At 38.2% G+C, this 17,927-nt stretch overlaps 1 protein-coding gene across 2 annotated transcripts in view; it reads left to right on the top strand.

Moving 5' to 3' along the window:
• The window catches only part of GLT1D1 (glycosyltransferase 1 domain containing 1), a 42,503-nt gene that overhangs the window by 198 nt on the left and 24,378 nt on the right, over positions 1-17,927 (top strand). The window contains exons 2-5 of one of the 2 annotated variants that reach the window (XM_010720050.3): positions 1-148; positions 6,329-6,477; positions 8,401-8,506; positions 12,641-12,692. In XM_010720050.3, the coding sequence (XP_010718352.1) occupies positions 81-148; positions 6,329-6,477; positions 8,401-8,506; positions 12,641-12,692 (375 nt within the window). In that variant the 5' untranslated portion in view covers positions 1-80. Of the gene's footprint in view, positions 149-5,421; positions 5,526-6,328; positions 6,478-8,400; positions 8,507-12,640; positions 12,693-17,927 lie in introns of those variants that run through there. The other variant, XM_010720049.3, reaches the window with a different exon arrangement.

Genomic DNA, 17,927 nt, shown 5'->3' with positions numbered 1-17,927 from the left:
GGCGGCAGGTGAGGAGGCTCGCGGGCAGGCATCGACCGCGGCACGGCCCCTCGCTGCGGCGGGAGGAAGGAAATACAGCTATGAGGCTGCTCCTACTGGCGTGCCTCCGAACGCACACCGGCAACGCGACCACGGCGGCCAGGATACAGTAAGTGCAGCTCGGCGCGAGGGAGGAGAACGCGGTCCCCGTTCTCAGTAGCGAGCCGGCCGCCATTCGCTGCCCGCTGCGGAGCACGGCGGCGGCGTGGCTCACCTCAGCCGCGCTAATGGCTGCGGCCCCGCCGAGCTGCCGCACATCGGAGATAGCGGGCGCCGCGAGGGCTGGCTGGAGGGGAGAGCCCCCCGCCAAATAGATAAATGAATAAAGAAATAAGGCTGCGTTCAGCACGGCGCTGGTCACGCTGTAGGGGTAACCCGAGCGTGCCCTCAGCGTTCTGCCGCTGTTCGGTCAGTGGTGGTGGGTTTCCTACGGGTTGCTGGTTTGGAAGTGTCCACCATCAGCTGCAAGGTCAGTGTGAGGTGCAGCAGCAACTGTGGAGTCTGAAACAAGAGAAGAGCCCGTGCAGCCATCCTAGTGCAGCTGGCTCCTCTCAGGGCCTAAAATACACTAATAACTTGACGTTCTTCATCAGGTTAGATATTAGGCATAAATTCTTCTTAGAAAGAGCAGTCAGCACTGGTATGAGCTGCACAAGGAGGTGGTGGGATCACTGTCCCTGGAGGTGGTCCATAACCGTGCAGACGTGGCACTGATGGATGTGTCTGTGGGCATGGCTGGGCTGGGTGAGCAGAGCGTCTTTTCCACCTCAGTGATTCAGTGATTCACTTTAATCTTATCTTTTCCTCTCACCGGATAAAACAAAGCTGGTTATTCTTGGGGAAGTCTATGCTCGTTCTTCCTCTTTAAGGTTATTTCTTCTACCTTTACAAATCATGTATTTGTTTACTTTTGCTTTCCACTTTGCATTTAGACTGTGGAGTGGTTCAGAGGTAAACCAGTGGAAAGCTGGATCTGCCTTATCTCTAGTTAAACTGAGCATAAGTAAGCAAGTCAAACAAACACAAATTATTCCAAATTTTCTTCTCAGTAAACTGAGATTGAATATGACCACATCAATATGTTGCACCAAGACACAGTGGCTTAGTAAGCTGCCTTTGTCAGAGTGGCAGTAACCAGCGATTTTGGTTAGTCATCCCAGCTGTGTGTGACTCCTGCTGTAACCAGCAATTTTGGTTAGTCATCCCCAGCTGTGTGTGACTCCTGTGTGGCCTGAGCTAACATGCAAGAAAGTGTAGTTTTGCTGAGATAGAACAGCTCAGCTGGCAGATGGTTTAACGTATTACCATGTTAGTGCAATCGTTTGCAGCTATGTAAGCACATCTGTAGTATCTGTGCAGAGTACCCCAACTTGCTTTAGTATCCTAGTGCTCACTGTCATGCCTTGCACAAAATGGACGCCGCTTTCTCATAAACCTTCAGGCAGAAAGTTAAGTTGTGAAGGAAAGGCTAATTTAATTCATTTTCAAAATGAAGATGGATTAAAGATTTCTAACAGAAGTAGTCTTTGAGAACCAGTAGTTTATGTCATGTTCAGTTGCTATCTTATCACTTGACATAAATTTTGTTTATAGTAGTAATATAAAGGAGCCCATTTAAGAAAAGAAATCTAATTGGGAAAAGGAGTAAGGAGTACAGCTATCAATTAAATTGTCCTGACTAAAAGGCTGCTAAGTGACAGCTACCAGCAGAATCATATAGTCACGAAGATTGGAAAAGACCTCTGAGATCATCCAGTACCAACATTTAGTACAACATCTAAACCAATAAAACCATCTTACACAGATACTTTTACTTAACATGGGTTTTATTAAGACTTTGTGCCTTTTAAAAATATCGTGTGTGGCCAAATGCTTGGGCGTGTTGTTTCTCTCTCTAATTTGCCATACTTGAAGTTAGGTTCATATGGGGAACCTTTGTGTATTAATGTGTACGCTGCAGAAAATGTATATTCAGATTAATATTTAGCTTTGGTTGTGTCTGTATGCATGCTTCTGAATTTATTTGTTCTTCCATCTTCCTTTTTTTTTTCTTCTTTCATATTGAGCTGTGCCCAACTTTCAGTTGAGTATACATGAAACAATGATGTTGCCTCCGGGTTGGACACTTGCCAGCATAGATTAATTTTATGGCTTTAATATCACTGGGGATACTATGTTTATGTTATTACAGCTATTTTCATAAATAATATATTCATTTCCTGAGTTTAAAGTAGCTGGTGACAAAGATACCGGAATCTAATTTGGCCAGAAGTCAGTTCACTAAAACAAGTGCTATGATAGAGGTGCTGTGAGCTTTATTTGTATTGGTCTGCATAATTTTTAATCACTTTGAAAAATCTGAGCAATGAGTAGAGAATAAAAGGCAAAGCAAAAGCCATTGGTTGGGCTGCTGTTCTTCTGCCCTGGCAGCACTATGTCCATGAATGTTTCCCGTGGCTGGACCCATTTATAAGGCAGGATTAAACCCTGCAGAGTTATTTTGGCCTTCCAGAGGATTTCAGGGCTGAAGCAGTATCAGTCCCATTTTTATTTCTGTTCTTACTCACAGTAAATTTTATTCATGCTTCTTTGCAGCCAGCATAAATTGTCTGCATTGTTTAAAGGAGAAGCTTGAGTGAGAAGTAAAATAAAGAATATTTTACTTTAACAGCATTAAAAACAAAAACAAACAAAAAAAAAAACAGTACAACAACAACAAAAGAGTACAATTTACAAAGGAAACTGAAAAGACCAAGTGGGGTTTCAAGTCTTGTAATTCGACCAGTTTCAGTGGCAATTGTGAGTATTTGACTGTAGCCAAGTTTCAGAAAGTCACTCTGCTGACTTAATAAGCTTTGGATCACGCTGTATAGATTTAACTAACAATAGTTCATGCGTAGCTGCTTTACAGAGTAGGCAGCCTAGGGAAAGTGGTAATTAATATTTTTGGATGATTCCTATTTTGTGCTGTGAGTAATTCCATTCAAGTATCAGAAAATTAGAACATAAATGTTCCTGAGAAGGAGATGGAAGAAAAGAAAACAGGTTTGAAAACCGCAGTATTTTGTGAGCAAGCCCATTTCTAACTCTCCTGTACCTCGGCTCCAGCCATGCTGTGTTTGGAGCTGCAGAAGAGTTTCTGAGACCCTGAACCAAAGTTACAAAGCAGGGTTGGGAGGCTTTCTGAGCCAGGATAAGAAGTGAGAAATAGTGGTCAATACTGTAGGAAAGAAAAAAATGAGATGTTGTAAAGCATCACCTGATATTTTGTGGGGGTGGTAGAAAAAACTGTTTCTCTATAGAAGGTTTTAACAAAGTGAAAAATGCGTCAGATCATCGAGATGGCAACTTTCAGCAATATCCCTCTGCACACTGTATAGATCCAGAGCACTTACACATGTATGTGTCAGTTAAATGTCTCTTGATTTCCAAGGAGAGTAAAAAATATAAAAATATCCAGGGGACTTCTCTTAATAAAAAAATTGGTGAGGCTAGGGAATATTTAAGTGGCGTTTAGATGTAAATAAATATCACAGGGTAAGATGTGACTATTACAATCTGCTCTAAGAAATTATCTTCCAAGCTTACTGTGTGTCTGAGACGTTCCCAGATGGGTTACCTTCTAACAAAACACCCAAGGTCAGATTCTGGCAGCCAAACTCCTATTTAGAAATATCCTTCTCCCCACGTAGGACTGTTGGTGTCTGTGTAGAGAAGGAAGTTATGACAAAGCAGGGCAAAATCCAGATCCATGCAGTGCTTACTGGGAGTTAAGGTGATTGGAAATCTATTTGCTGCATTCAGAATTGTGATAGAGGAAAAGCATAGCCTTGAAATTTGGCATTTTCAGTCTTGCTTTAGATTCACAGAGAGGAGGAGTTCACTTTTATTTTTCATGTAGACATTATTTGTTTATGAGATGGTGAAATAATGTGAATATGCAGTTCTAGGAGGAGAAAAGACAGGGGTGGTGATCCTCTTATGTCTTGGCTTTGTTCAGGGGCATCTGTGACTTCATAGACAGACCAGCCTCCCAAAAAAATTTCCTGCAGTATCTTTGCAGCACCCTCTTATCGTTTTCCTTGATAACAGAATGTGTGTGAAAATCACAGTCTGTCTTTTTTTATTTTTTGCTTATAGAGATGAAAAGTCATCTAAAAAAATAGAAAAATAGCAGTACTCAAACACCATCCCGTAACTCTGCTGCTGTACACACACGTTTCCATATATGCATAATTTGGAGCTTATGACTAATCATGTTGAACTCAGTGGTACATTTATGGGAGGAAGGTCTCTTCACGTCTGGGAATTCAAATTATTCTGGGGATGATTACATAATTTTTCCTTCTTAAGCCGCATGCAAATTTCTTATGTACTCCTGAGTCATTTTGTGTAGGAAAAAAACACCAAGAAGTAATAGAGACAATCCTCAATTTGTGAGCCTTGGAGCACACGAGGGAGTCCCCCTCTGCTCACAGCACAAGCAGCTGTCTGTCATTCAGTTGTGTGGTTTGGAGATGTGGAAGAAAGTCTTGTTCCTGGTAGGTGACAAAAAAAAAAGAGATTTAGAGCCCAGTTTTTAGCAGAGTTTCTTGATTCCTGGTATCCTGAGAGAGTTATTCTCTAATTAATTGTAATACGCAGACATACTGCCTGCACGTGGTCGTGATTTATGGTAATTGGGACACCGATGGGGGGAAAGCACCTTTTAGACTATTTAATGAGCAGCTGTGAACTTCTGGATTGCATGCACCAGCATCCCAGCTACTTGCCCCAGGGATTTTCCTTCCACAGCTGTGAGGTTTGGGTGTTGTTATTGAGATCCAAATGGAGAGCCTCTTTCAGATGGCAAGCAGATGCTTGGTGCGAGTTCACGGGGCAATGGAAGTAAATAATTGCTCGAGAGTGCAAATGAAGAGCTTTGGTCTGGTTGCTTTTTGTTATTTATTAGTGCTCGTTGCAATTCCTTGGTCTCTTTTAAATGGTGAAATTAAAAGCAAAATGAGTTTGTTTTTAGAATAAGGAAGAAATACAGTACCATATGTTGTGCTGATGGAGCTCTGCGTGATATAGTGCTAATGCATTCCTTTTGAAACCTCACTGAGATATTTTACACTGATTTCTGCTGTAATGACTAACTTCTGCGGGACAGAGAATGACGTTCCTTGGGAGGATATGAAATGATCAAGAAAGAAAACAGCCAGCATTATCCAAGAAGCTATTGAGTTAGCAAGATTTTAATGCCAGAACAATTAATATTCTGTGAGGAAAAAAATCAGCTGAAACTATGTGTAATACACAACAAACGTCCTTGTGGTATTTAGTAATACTGAAAACATAAACGTTAGTTGTTTGAAGAGATGTTATCTCCATGTCAGCAGATGCAGTGTGCCAGTTCCTATCAAAACAGAGATTTACTCGTGTTTTTTGGCTGATGGCATTGGAAACTGATAAGTGGATCTGGTTTCTGTGGGAGGAATTATGAGGTGAGTGTATAAGGGGAAATTCTGAGACAAAGCTCGTGGAAATGCTGAAAGCAGAGCTCCCTGCAATCCATCAGCAGTATTTGAATCAATTTTTTAATAGGAGGACCTGCTGTAAATGAATATGAGTGGATAAGGTGGCACCAAGATAGGTGGTTTGTGTGTGAGAATTTTTGTAACAATTGAGACTTTTTTCTAAACACTGTGAAAGTTTCCGTGTGATTACTTTGGTGTCTTCTTATTAATTTCAATTATCCTGTGACTGTTTTACAAATGGGGTAAACCAGTGCAGGAGACAAGCCCACAATCAAACAGAGAAGGAAAACAGTTTTAACTCTCCAGTTTTATTTATGCCTTCATTTTTTGTTCCTGCAAACAGGAACACGTATTCTTAACAGTATTATTTAGCTGGACGTATTTGTTGGGGCCTTTTTCCAGAACGAGGGTCTGACGTTATCCAAGACCAAGGCTTTCACTCTCTATTCATATGGAATCTTTTTACCATATTGAGCAGATAATGATATAGGAGAGGTGCTGACACAGTTGACTTGCACTGATTCTCCAAGCATTGATAGTCTTGGGCCTTAAAGTAGGTCTGAGCTACAGTGTGTGGTTGTGTGCACAGTAGTGAAGATCTTTTCCAGGAAAACCCCTTGCTTTAGTTTCATGGTCACCTGAACAAAATTACAATAGAGACAATTAATATAGGAACAAAAATTAAGGGAAAACATTATGTAATTGAATGCCTGAAACATTCATTTTATTCTTTTTTTTTTTCTCTTGCTCTATCTGTCCTTATAATGAAGGAGTCATCTGCACGATGCCGGTCACATCTGCATTCTCAAAGATGCTTCCAGGTGTGAAAGTCTGACTGAAATAGCTAATCTAACCTCTGCAGATCAATTTGATGCAGCCCTGGCCATTCATCTTTATAAAGGAGGCAGACATCTGCAAGGTAATTTTCTTCCTCTTTTGCATTAAAAGTACCTCCTAAAATTTATTGAAAAAGAAGAAGAGAAGTGCAAACTGTTACAAAAGACAATACATGGGTAAACCCACACATAACTTAGTTGTTCTCTTTATCCACTTCAACAAGTATTCAGAAACACTGAAAGTCTTTCTCTGTAGGAGATCTAAATAAATGTACTTTTAAAGCACGTAATGCATTTTACAATTAAGTACTTAAACTACATTAAGATAAGGGCATCATATTAGCATTAAGGTAGGTTAAGCAAAGGTGCTTTTCCAGAGGACAGCAGCTTGGCTAAGTGTAGCTCAGGTCAAACTGAAAAAAGCAGAGGCTAATCTGATTTTTCTGTTGAAAAATGAGTCGGAGTTTTTTGGGGACGTGAAATAACTCACAGTTGTTGTTTATGCCAGCTAAATTCTAGGAGGCAGGATGTTATCTGACAAATAATAAGATGTTCTGTAGTAACTGGCCATGTAGAACGAAATTTTAGTCTGTCGTTAATGATACACTTGAAGCACCAGCTTCAAAATTACAGACACTGTCACCTACTGAAATTGCAAGTGTGTATCCATTTTTGAGATCACATTCCTATTGTCCAAATCTATTCACTCGGACAAAGGTACATCATTTGATAGTTTCATCAAATCTCAGTGTAAGTTGCATGGTTCTTGGTTTCAGACTTAGCAGTCCCCAGCTTTTGGAAAGCCTGCATTATTATGTCTAGTGTGCTTGTGTATCTTTTGTTATAATGGAGCTCTGATTTCAGTTGGGATCCAAGAATACAAATACAAAAATAATGCTGTGTGATGATCTCTGCTACCTTATGTACTAGGGCTTCTCTTGCTGGAGTGCCATTTGTTTAGAATTTAAAACCATGTTATGCATGTAGTAATTAGCCACTGTCAGGTTGTTACCTGTGAGCTTAATGTGGTGGAAACTGACCACTTAATTGTTTTCAGTGCTGAAACAATCAACAGTAAACATTATTGACTACAGCCTTGATGAGTTTAAGGAGAGAACATCTCTGGTAACTTGTCAGTCACTAAAAAGAACCTGACACCAGGAAAGCAAATGCTATTAGAAAGGAATCTTAAATTACTATTGGCTTTTGTATTTTCACCATCTTTGGCCTTGTCTGTGTAAGGCTTACTGCTGTTAGCAGAGAAGTGCTACACTATCATGTGGTCATGGCTTGTATCAAATATTAATTTATTGTGATGCCATGTATCAAAACTAGGCTTTTAGCACTGTGCACACCCTGCTGGGTCGTCTGTGCTTTTATTCATGCTTTAAAACTTGTGTGTTGATAAGATCTGAGCTCCTGGCATCCTACAGTACCTTCCAGAACTTGAGTCATCACAAAAGGTGTTGGAGCAACCACTTATAAACACAGATCCATCTTTTGGGATGGAGTTAAGCAAAATGGTGGTTTTGGTGGAGTTTCACATATACTGCCTTATTTAATTGGATGACTTTTTCTGGTGGTATGGCTCCACGTACAGATTTAGCAGGTGGAACATTGGCCACCCAAACCATTATACTGGAATACTTGAGAGGGCAGGAATTGATTGGCTGAGGCTAGATACAGTACCTCAAAGCTGGGTTTGTTCTAAGTATCTTATGAAAATGTGAATACCATTTGAAATATACATGCTGTTTGGTGGGCTGCCAAATGTAGAAAGTAATTGATTGTTCTATTAAATGTGGACAAAATCAAAGAAAGTCTCATAGCTACAAAACAGGCTGACGTGCTGTTATTATATATTTCTTGTCAGTACCAAAACCATAAAAAATAAGTTTCTGCACATTTTAATTTCAAAACCATTTGCTTAAATATGTGATATGGTATTATCAATATACCTTTTTCACTCTTATTGCCCTCTTCTCACCTTGGTCATTGTTTTGCAGGTAGCAAAATTCCTTTTGGAATCATCTTTGGAGGAACAGATATAAATGAAGACATCAGAAGTGAAGAGAAACGTCGGGTAATGGGAGCAGTGCTAGGAGAAGCCAGGTAAAATCTGTGTGGAAGGTTTGTGACAAGAAATTACATATTTTAAAGGCAGATTCTGTAGGAACTGTTCCATAAATACTTGGAGTTGCTGGGAGATATGTAAGCCAATGGACAAAGGGTAAGCAACTTGATACCGTTGTGAGCTCAATCTAGTTCTTATGATTTTATAATACAGTTTTTTCATAAAAATATAGTCTGTATGCATATGCACTGTTTTCTTTTTATGTTTCCTCTGTTACAATCATTTGTTGTATTTGTCCGCATAAGAGTTGGCAGAAGTAGTGGTGATGCTTGGCATCTTTGGCTGCAACTTTCCAAAATGACTCAAATCTCATTAAAAGTAATGAATTTTGTGCTTTGGTGTACCAGTCCTGTGCTCTGTTTACTGAATCATAACTGTTTTCTAGAACAGTATAACTATGCATGCGATGAGGGTATAAAATTCTAAAGCAGGTAAAAATGAGAAGAATAATAGCAAGAATACTTAACATGTGACTTGGCAGCATATCTACTTCATAGGTAGGCATTATAAAGACAGTCTTTGATGTTTAGTGTAACTGTGGATTGTAGAAGCTTGACTGTGGTTTATTTAATCTGTTTGTTTTGGGTACAAATGTTGTAGGCAGTCGCATTATAAATTCTTACTAAAACTATCTTAGACATTTTATATTTTCAGAGATTAATTCTATCTATACACACAGATAAAAATGCTCCTCGGTTTGAGAAGCAGACAACTAAAAATAACTGGTGTTTATCTGGTTGCATCCCAGAGTCATACTTGCTTTCAGAGGCCTTGCACTTGATGTGCTGACAGTGTGTGCAGCTGACTGAAGTATAGAGAGCTTTTGTTCTTTTTTCCTGCTAATGTGATCCTTTTTCTAAACGCGTAAAGAAAGAAGCAAAGACAGAAAAAAAATCTTTACACAAATTCTCTCTGCTTTTTTGGTAAATTGAGAAGTGAGTATTTTCAGAGGGTTTTAAAGTCTGTAGAAATTCCAGTCTTATGTCGGTGGAGTCATCAAATGTGGTTAAGAACTGATCAGTGAAAACAATAGAAAACCAGAGGGGATTTCACAACATTTCTCATTATTTCAACATCTCCCTGAAAAAAAACTTCTGCTTGGTCCAAAAGTCAGTTGATTTTAACTGTATTTGATCATAGCCATGGCGAGGCTATGGTCCTCTCTCTTGTTTGAATCCAAAGTAAAATGGATGTAACGTTTCAAATAGGGTAAAAAATTACATAGATGGCCTAAGTCTTATCAACCACACTGTTGTCTCCTCATGTGCAGTCCAACTAATTGCTTTTGATGACAGGATGACTTTACCTGCATTCCTGTCCTTCTCCATCAGTTCTTTCCTGTAGCTGTGTCCCAGGCTTCTGTGTGTCAGGGCTGCTTTCAGAGCAGCTCTAACTCAGTAACTGCTGTAAAATTGAGATCTTTTGATCTAGGTTAGTTTTTTACTGCTTTAATATGAAAAGTCAACAAAGATGTTATTTTGGTGGCACTAATCTGCTACAGCAGGTCATTCAGCTGTATGGAGCTGTGTTCTGTATGAGCTTCTGCTGACTTCAGTACCCTGCAGAGGCTTCTAGGATTGAGCTCTGCTAAGGGAAGGGGGCCCTCGGTGTGCACTCAGGTGTGATAAATGGAAGCATCTAGGTCTCATCCCATCCTTGGTGCTCTTTGCATACCTTCTCTGGCGGAGCTTAAGTACATTGCTGAACAAAGGCTGCTCAGGATATCATCTCTATTCATCAAGCTTCTCATAAAGATAACTACATTGGTTCAGATATGGCTGTATGGATTTTAGTTCTTGTTAGCAATGAGGAAATGTGTTCAGTGTCTGCAACAGGCTTCTATCTTGTGGTTTTATCTTTGCTAATACCACAGTATGTTCTCGCTACTATTAGCTAACTTACTTCTGGCATCGATATGCTGTTCTGTCTGCAGTGACTTGAAAAATGTGGTAGGTAAACAGATTTCAAAGACAGCCCTTAATGATGCTCATTGAAAAATCATTAGGGCATGTTCTTATGTCTTAATGGGATTTGCAGTTGAAAATCACCTTATGGCCTCATTTAAAACAAAGCGTTTATACTTTTTTTTTGTCCTATAATTAAAAAGTATTCTTTTAACAGTTCTTAAGGAAGATAAGAAAGTCATTTAATGTGTTGGTTACAATGAGAACATTAGATTTCAGCACTGGAAATTGGATAAAATATCTCAAAAGAGAACGTATGAGTGTCCATTCTGATCCAGTTCTGTGTTTTAAGCATGATCTGTCACCAGTGCAGCTCATGTAGTTTATACAAAACCATACTGAACCACTTTTTATGTGTTATTTTTTTAATGGAAATTAATTTAGGTACTTGAGGTGTAGTTTTGGATTTCCTCTGATGTTTCAAAATGCATTAGTGCATGCTTTATGCAATTCATAACTCTGCTGCAGTAAAAGTAATTCAGTTTTCTAGAAGTTATACTGAATGGATCTCTTCCCCAATATTATCACTGGTATTATTCATTGCATAGTTATTAAAAGAAAAATTGATTTTTTTTCTTTATTGATTGCAGGGTTCTAAGCAAAAAGCACTATGAATTGTAGATTACTTGCCCAGTGTAATATACCACCACGTTCCATAAAACAAAGTATTGAGCATTCTCTAGCTTTATAATGAGTGCTTCGTTTTTAATCAAATTCCTCTAAATGGTGGTTGTACTCCTTTAGGGTATTTAAATCTATTGAATAGTATTTTGTAGACTTGGGAGCAACAGTTTTTTCTGCTTGTTAACATGATGTATTGAAAATATAATTGCAAAAACTAGAAAAGGAAACAGATGCATCTTGAGAAAACAAGCATTGCGAAGGCCTCAATAACCGTAGAGCTGTCGTGTTATATATGTAGAATGCATTGTAAAACCATAAAGCAGATACTAAAAACAAATGTATGGGAGTAAGTCTGCTCACAACAAACAAAGTAGGAGTTATAACTCAGCATTTATGTGACTTCTAATGAGTGCCCTCGAATTGTTACATAACATCTCCAGTGGAAAAGCACCGTTTTGGCTGTGACTTAGCAGTGTGCTTCACCTCTTGCATTTGTGATTCTACAGAGATATCTCAGAATGGAAATGTTACATTAATACCATGAAATAGAAACATGAGTCTTAAGTTTTTTATTTGATAACTTATGATTTAAATTCAGTGTTTTTAAAAGTGATGAAAAAAAGAGATAATTTAGCCAAAGAGACGAATTATGTCCCATATGAAAGAGGCATTCAAACCTATGTATTCCACAAAACTGATAGTCTTCAGGAATGAACTAGTTGTGGTTCCAGTTAATACTGAAGTTCTATTTAAGAACAGTCAAAGCACATGTTTGTATTTAATCACATCTTAAAAGTTGCCTTAAACTTGATGAACAAAGATTCTTTATTAAATCTGACTCCATAAAAGTATCTCATATGACTTCTGGGTATTACATCAATCTCCCAGTAAGAGTAACTTGTTTCTTTGTTATGTTTAGATATCAGACTTCTGTGGTTGAAATCTCTCTATAATGAGATGCCTAAAAAGGAGGACTGTAGATATCAATGCTGCTTTTAAATGGTTTCTGAAATAACTCTTCTGTTGTGTGGGATGGCAGTGTACTGAATGTTTCTCAAAGGCGCATCAGTAAAAGTCGAGATGAGCCATGGTAAGCAGTCATAAGGGAAAAGTGAAAGTAGGCTTGGGAGCAGTTTTCTTCTCCCTCCCAGGTAAAAAAAAATCCTACCCATGAAGTTATTCAGGTACACCCCTGTTTGCTTATTCATACTTGATTTGTGTAGATTGCAGCTAGATAAACTACAGGATGTTCCCATTATTTTTCTCCTATTTTAAGAAAATCGTCACTTTAACTCAAGCTCTAAATTGTAAATTCACTTAAAGCCTGAAGAAAGACCATTTGTTTTACCAATGTTTTCTGGTTAACTAAAAATAGAAAGCCTGCTTTCTATCTTTCCATCTATCATTATTTTTATAAGCTTTCCTCTTCTTATATGTATATATTTTTTTCTGAAATACTTCTGTGTTTCTTATGTTTAAACACTTTAAGCAGTAGATCCCAGCTATTTTTGTCCATTTCACTAGGTTTGCCGTGGCTTTCACGACGAAAATGAAGGAACTGGCAGCAGCAGAGTGGGTATGTTCATGTGATGATGGTGATGGTTATCATATTAGTAACTACTCAGCCTCCTAAAATGTCTGCTAAAAATTGCTAGAGAATTGTAATCATCTTTATATTCTTTAATGCTGTTTGTTTGTTTGTTTTTCTTTATAGAGAAAGCCTTTCATATTTATGGGCTTTGACAGATCAAATAGATCTGGGATTTAAATGCTGTTCAGTATTTGAAAAGAGAAAGTGCTTCTCTGTAACAGTTGAAATTAATCATTGTTGCTATTATTGGATTCCTCCTGATACCATGGGCATGTATTGTTTCTTTTTGCATCATTTGATAAACTTTGTTATGTTGACAAAATCGCGCTAAAGCTGACAGTGAGAATTTGGAAGAATAACGTGAGAACATTTATCAACACTGGAAATAGAATGAAATTCCGTAGGTGAACTGCAAATTTAAAACTGAAGTTATGCTAAGCCCAGTGGTGTGTAATAATACAGCACTATTGACCAGGCCTTGAGGGATATAGGGCACGTGAATAGCACTCTTCTAAAAGCACTTTTTAAGTCATCTCTACTTCTGAAAACTGAATAAACATAGCTAAATGAAATATGGAAAAATACTGAATAGAATTATTTTCATCCAACATTATAGTGTTCAAATACATTTGGCAGTGTATTTGAAAGATGATTTTGCCAGCAAAGTACTGGCAGTAATAATGCAAAACGAAATTTCTCTAATAAGTTAGCTAACTATCAAATTTCAGTTTGGCAGAAAAAAGGATATTCTACAGAATGTCTTTCAAGTAGCAAACGTGTTATCCATGTGGGATAAATTTTCCTATGGTGAATTTAATTTAAAGGTAGGTATTGTATTCATGGAGAGAATCATCAGTACATGTAGAAAAATATAAAAGACCTTTCAAATACGGTTTTGTTGATAACCTCATATTTGAGCTGCCATGCTATTTTATTAGAAAAGGTGTTTAACAAAAATCCCCTTATCTAGTAAATGTGTAATGTACTTCATATTAATTGTAATGAATCCTGGATTGGTAGGGAGCTATGTGAAAACTCATCTGTTCCCATATATGATTATTGGTATCAATCGTATTTGCCAAGGGCCCAGAAACTCCTTGCAAGATTGTGACTTAAATATGCGAAATCCGTATCTTGTACTGTTGAAGGTAACTGATGGCTTTGCTGTTGAGTTCAGTGAGCTCTTAGGGTTAATTTTTCAGTCTCTCAGCAAATATTAATCTCGGGTCTTTGCAACTGGATAGTTTAATTCATTCCACAGGTTGTTTAAATAATGTTTAAGTGCTGTACAAGATGAGTGCAGCAGCCTCTTGCACTTCTTTGTGAGGTGAGCATGCCTGCTTTGATAATGTGCTGTGTATGCAGTAAAAGTATCAGCTCAGGCAGTCTTTAGCAGGAAAAACTCAAGTGATTTCTCCAGGACTTAGCTAATTTGACTGATATGATTGAGTTTCTTAATACTTTGGGGGTTTTTTGTTCTTGAAATATAAGACCAAAGGGGCAGGAATTTAAGTTTTAGGGAGAATAAAGAATAAATGAAAAAACATGTAATTTTTAGGAGAGTAAAAGTAATATTTTAATTTCATAGAATCATAGAATGGCTTGGGTTGGAAGAGACCCTTAAGATCATCTAGTTCCAGCCCCCTGCTATTGGCAGGGACACCTCCCAGTGTCCCTCATCTATTCATTCTCCCTCACCTAGTCTTTCATTTAGCCTTTGAGATAGTATGATAATTAGGTAATTTTAAATGCATAGGTCACTCTGAAAGCAAAACTTCCTGCTTATTTCCATGGAAACTGCAACAGGTACAAAGAGCACAATAACACTATTTGATAGAGCAAGTTCTCAGCTACAAAACAATCTTTTTAAACATAGTCACACCACCATTAGCTGTGCATGTTTGCCAATGATAAACACTCCTAACAATCTGCATGGCCATCTGGGTTGTAGCTTGTCTTTCATGTCACTGTTTCCAGCTGCTGAAAAGCACCACCCACTGCCTCACTATGCTCACATCCACTGTTTGGTCTCCATAAATGTTCAGCAGTTATCAGCGGATGTCAGTGGGTGCAACTTCTTCTATGTGAAGGGCTCAGTTATATGCCTTTGCTTCATATACACTTCCATGTCAGACACCATTCTTTCAGACTTCTTCTCTGCTGCCATCTGTCACATGGCAACAAACTGTAATGGAATATTGGTGGGAGGGTTCAGCCTCTGTTGCCATACCATCAGCATCTGCCTCTGATGTTGTGGGCTAACATAATAAAATAAGAGGCGTTACTTTTGGAGCTGCCCTTCATTTTCTTCTTGTGTTTGAAAATAACTTCTTTGTAACAACTGAAACCTAGTGGTTGTACATGTTAAAAATGTACGGGCTAACACTAATTAGAATTCTCTTAATCTCTTAGTTTTTTTCCATGCATTCATTATTTGCCCAAATACCATGACCACGGTCTTAGAATTTCTGAGTACTCTTTATTTAGTAGGTACCATTATACCTGCTGGATTGCAGTTCTAACTCGTTCATTCAGTGCAATTATTTGTAGTATCTGATGCTGCTGTTAGAAAATAGGTTGGGTCAACCCTATCACCTTCATGTAGGTGAGTTGATGGCAGACTGCCAGTGGAGAAAATCGAGACAGAGCCTGGAAGTAGGCAATGCTGGTTTCTGAAGATCAGGGTAAGGCAATAAGGAGCTGTCAGACATCTTAGTACAAGGAGTGCTTTTGGGTAGCATGAAGCAGCACTGCCTTGTTAGCCCATATATTGTTTTTTTTTTTTTTCGGCATGTGTATTAGTTTTCCACCAATAAGGGGCAACTGGGATAAAAAGAGCAGGTCAGGACCACCCAGTTAACTCACCTTATCTTGTGAAATATCAGAAAGAAACATATTTTTATTTCCTGTAGTTGAGCCTATGATGAGAATCTCTTAGGTTGCCTTGTATGGAGTCAGGAGTTGGACTTGAAGATCCTCATATCTGTATCTTCATATAAAGGATGAGAGCAAGTATCATATGTTTTCTTTCAAACACTGAGAAGCATAAACACAGCTCAAAGAATATTACCACTCTTTACATATTAATTCACCCTAATGTGATATATATTATTCCTATAATGTGTGCTTTATTAATTAGCCAATAATTTGCATTACGAACATGTAAGCAATAGCACTGTGCTCAAGGCCTATATCTTCCATCAACTTCTTTCCTATTACATTGGATAAATTATCCTTAATTATGAATTACATAATACAGCTTCTGTAATAATCTGTATTCTAAGTAAGTGTGAAATACTTTCAAACATCTTGTGGTTATGGCCAGTGTTTTATGTCAATAGTGTAAAATTGGTACCTAAGAATTACCTAAGCCAGTTTTATTGGTATTCAATTTCATTTTTCTACTCTCCCTACTACCACTTAAAATAAAGACTATAACATAAAATTGATCTATAACATGTGAATATATCTGTACTCCGTGTTACACAATATTTCTACTCTTTTCTTCTTGATGATCCCAGCCTTGGCAGGAATATATTTAGTTACTGCATAGTCATTAAGGGTCTTGCAGAGCATGAAACCAAATAATTAATTTCAGCTTATTTTGGAAATGTAACGGTTTTAGAGAAGTAAAAGACATATCTTTAAGCCCCAAAGTCCAAGGCAGGATTATGCTGTACGTCAGTATAGAGGCAAGGCTGGCTTAATCTGCCCCATCTACCTTCTTTCTATTTTTTCTTTCGTTGCATCTTAACTCCTAACTCTGAACTTCAACTCTTCCGCTTGTCCTAAAAATTAATTGTCCTTCAACTTGCAGTGCTGTCTCCATTATTAGCAAGGTTTTTTTTTGGATTGAAAAATCCAATTTAATTTAAAATGGTACTTATTCATAGGTTTAAAAAAAAAAAAAACAAAAAAAAAAACACCAAGAGGTATTAAGTAATGAAACAACATATGAAACCATCTTCTTTATTTTTTAAATTGTTGGATCACAAAAGTTCATTTGTCTTTTGAAAGATATCCTTAGTCTTCTACTGTAACATAAACAGCGTTGCATTTTTCCCACTTCATTTATTGCTGGACCTGCTTGCTCATGTTGTTTTTGTGATGTGGCTGATTCACTCTGGATTCTCTGATTCTCTGGAACTGTCCTCTTCCCATCTGTGAGCTGCTTGTTGATGACTATTCACTTCTTCCTGACCCCTTTTCTGTCCATTTCTTTTACTATTTTTCTTTCTCCAGTTCATCTTTAATAACTAAAATAGATTGTTATGACTGAGCAGTGAACTGTAGGGGCAGTCATGTAGAAATTTTGAATTAAAAAATCCTCACAAAATGCCTTCAAGTGGAAGAACAAAAAAAGTCGTCACATCTTTGGCTTATTTCCTGAGCGGACTGGTTCAGGAATTTGTTGCTTTAGTAGTTTGTTTCTGCATTAATTTTTGTTTTTTCTTCCTACCCTGAAGTCATCCTTCAGATGTGACTTCACACTGCTGAGGTTGGAGTGGAGGTGGGAGAGGAGAAGGGAAAACTAATGTGCAGAGTGATGTGATCCAGCAATGTTGTGCTCTACCTCATGTAACTGTGTCTGCGTTATGCCACCAGTTTCCCACACTGAGACAAGTCTGCATAGCAGACTTGTAGCTTGAGGAGTTGAGCAGTATATCATCTGTGTGTTGGCCATTTCCCACTGTTCAAAAGCAGGGTGGTTGGAGGGGCAATATGGGACTCTTTTTCCCATTTGCACCTTAAAAAGAGGCACAACAGTCAAATCCTCAGCGACTCACTGAGTCACAGCCTGTTGGGAGACTGTGCTTCTCTCCATGGTGAAATGGTAGCAAAGAGCATTTTAGCCCTAAGTCAGCAAAGACTGATGTTCTAGCAAAGGTTGTTTTGGGACTCCAAGATGGTACACTAAGCAATAGTGTCATTAGAACTGCTTGAAAGAGTGTGATTTCAAACTGAAACTTGCCAGGTAATATTGAGCAAATTTGTTGGAGAATGAGTGAGTTGAGCAATTCCCTACCTTACTCCTGAGGCAACCAGTGCTTTTAAAAGAAGTGGGAACTGTCTGAACACAGAGTTTTTACAATTGAGCTCAAAGAAACTATGCTTTTTTTTCCTGGAGTGCATTCGGTTGTTTGTTTTTGTTCTGTTTTGTTGTCCTTTTTGAAAGATCCTGAGAAGATATCTGTGTGTGTTTGTTGTTGCTCTTGTTGT

This window comes from Meleagris gallopavo, chromosome 17, assembly GCF_000146605.3.
Source record: "Meleagris gallopavo isolate NT-WF06-2002-E0010 breed Aviagen turkey brand Nicholas breeding stock chromosome 17, Turkey_5.1, whole genome shotgun sequence".
NCBI lineage: Eukaryota > Metazoa > Chordata > Aves > Galliformes > Phasianidae > Meleagris > Meleagris gallopavo.
The sequence above is the reverse complement of the archived record's forward strand: the minus strand, read 5'-3'. Positions and strand labels throughout refer to the sequence as shown.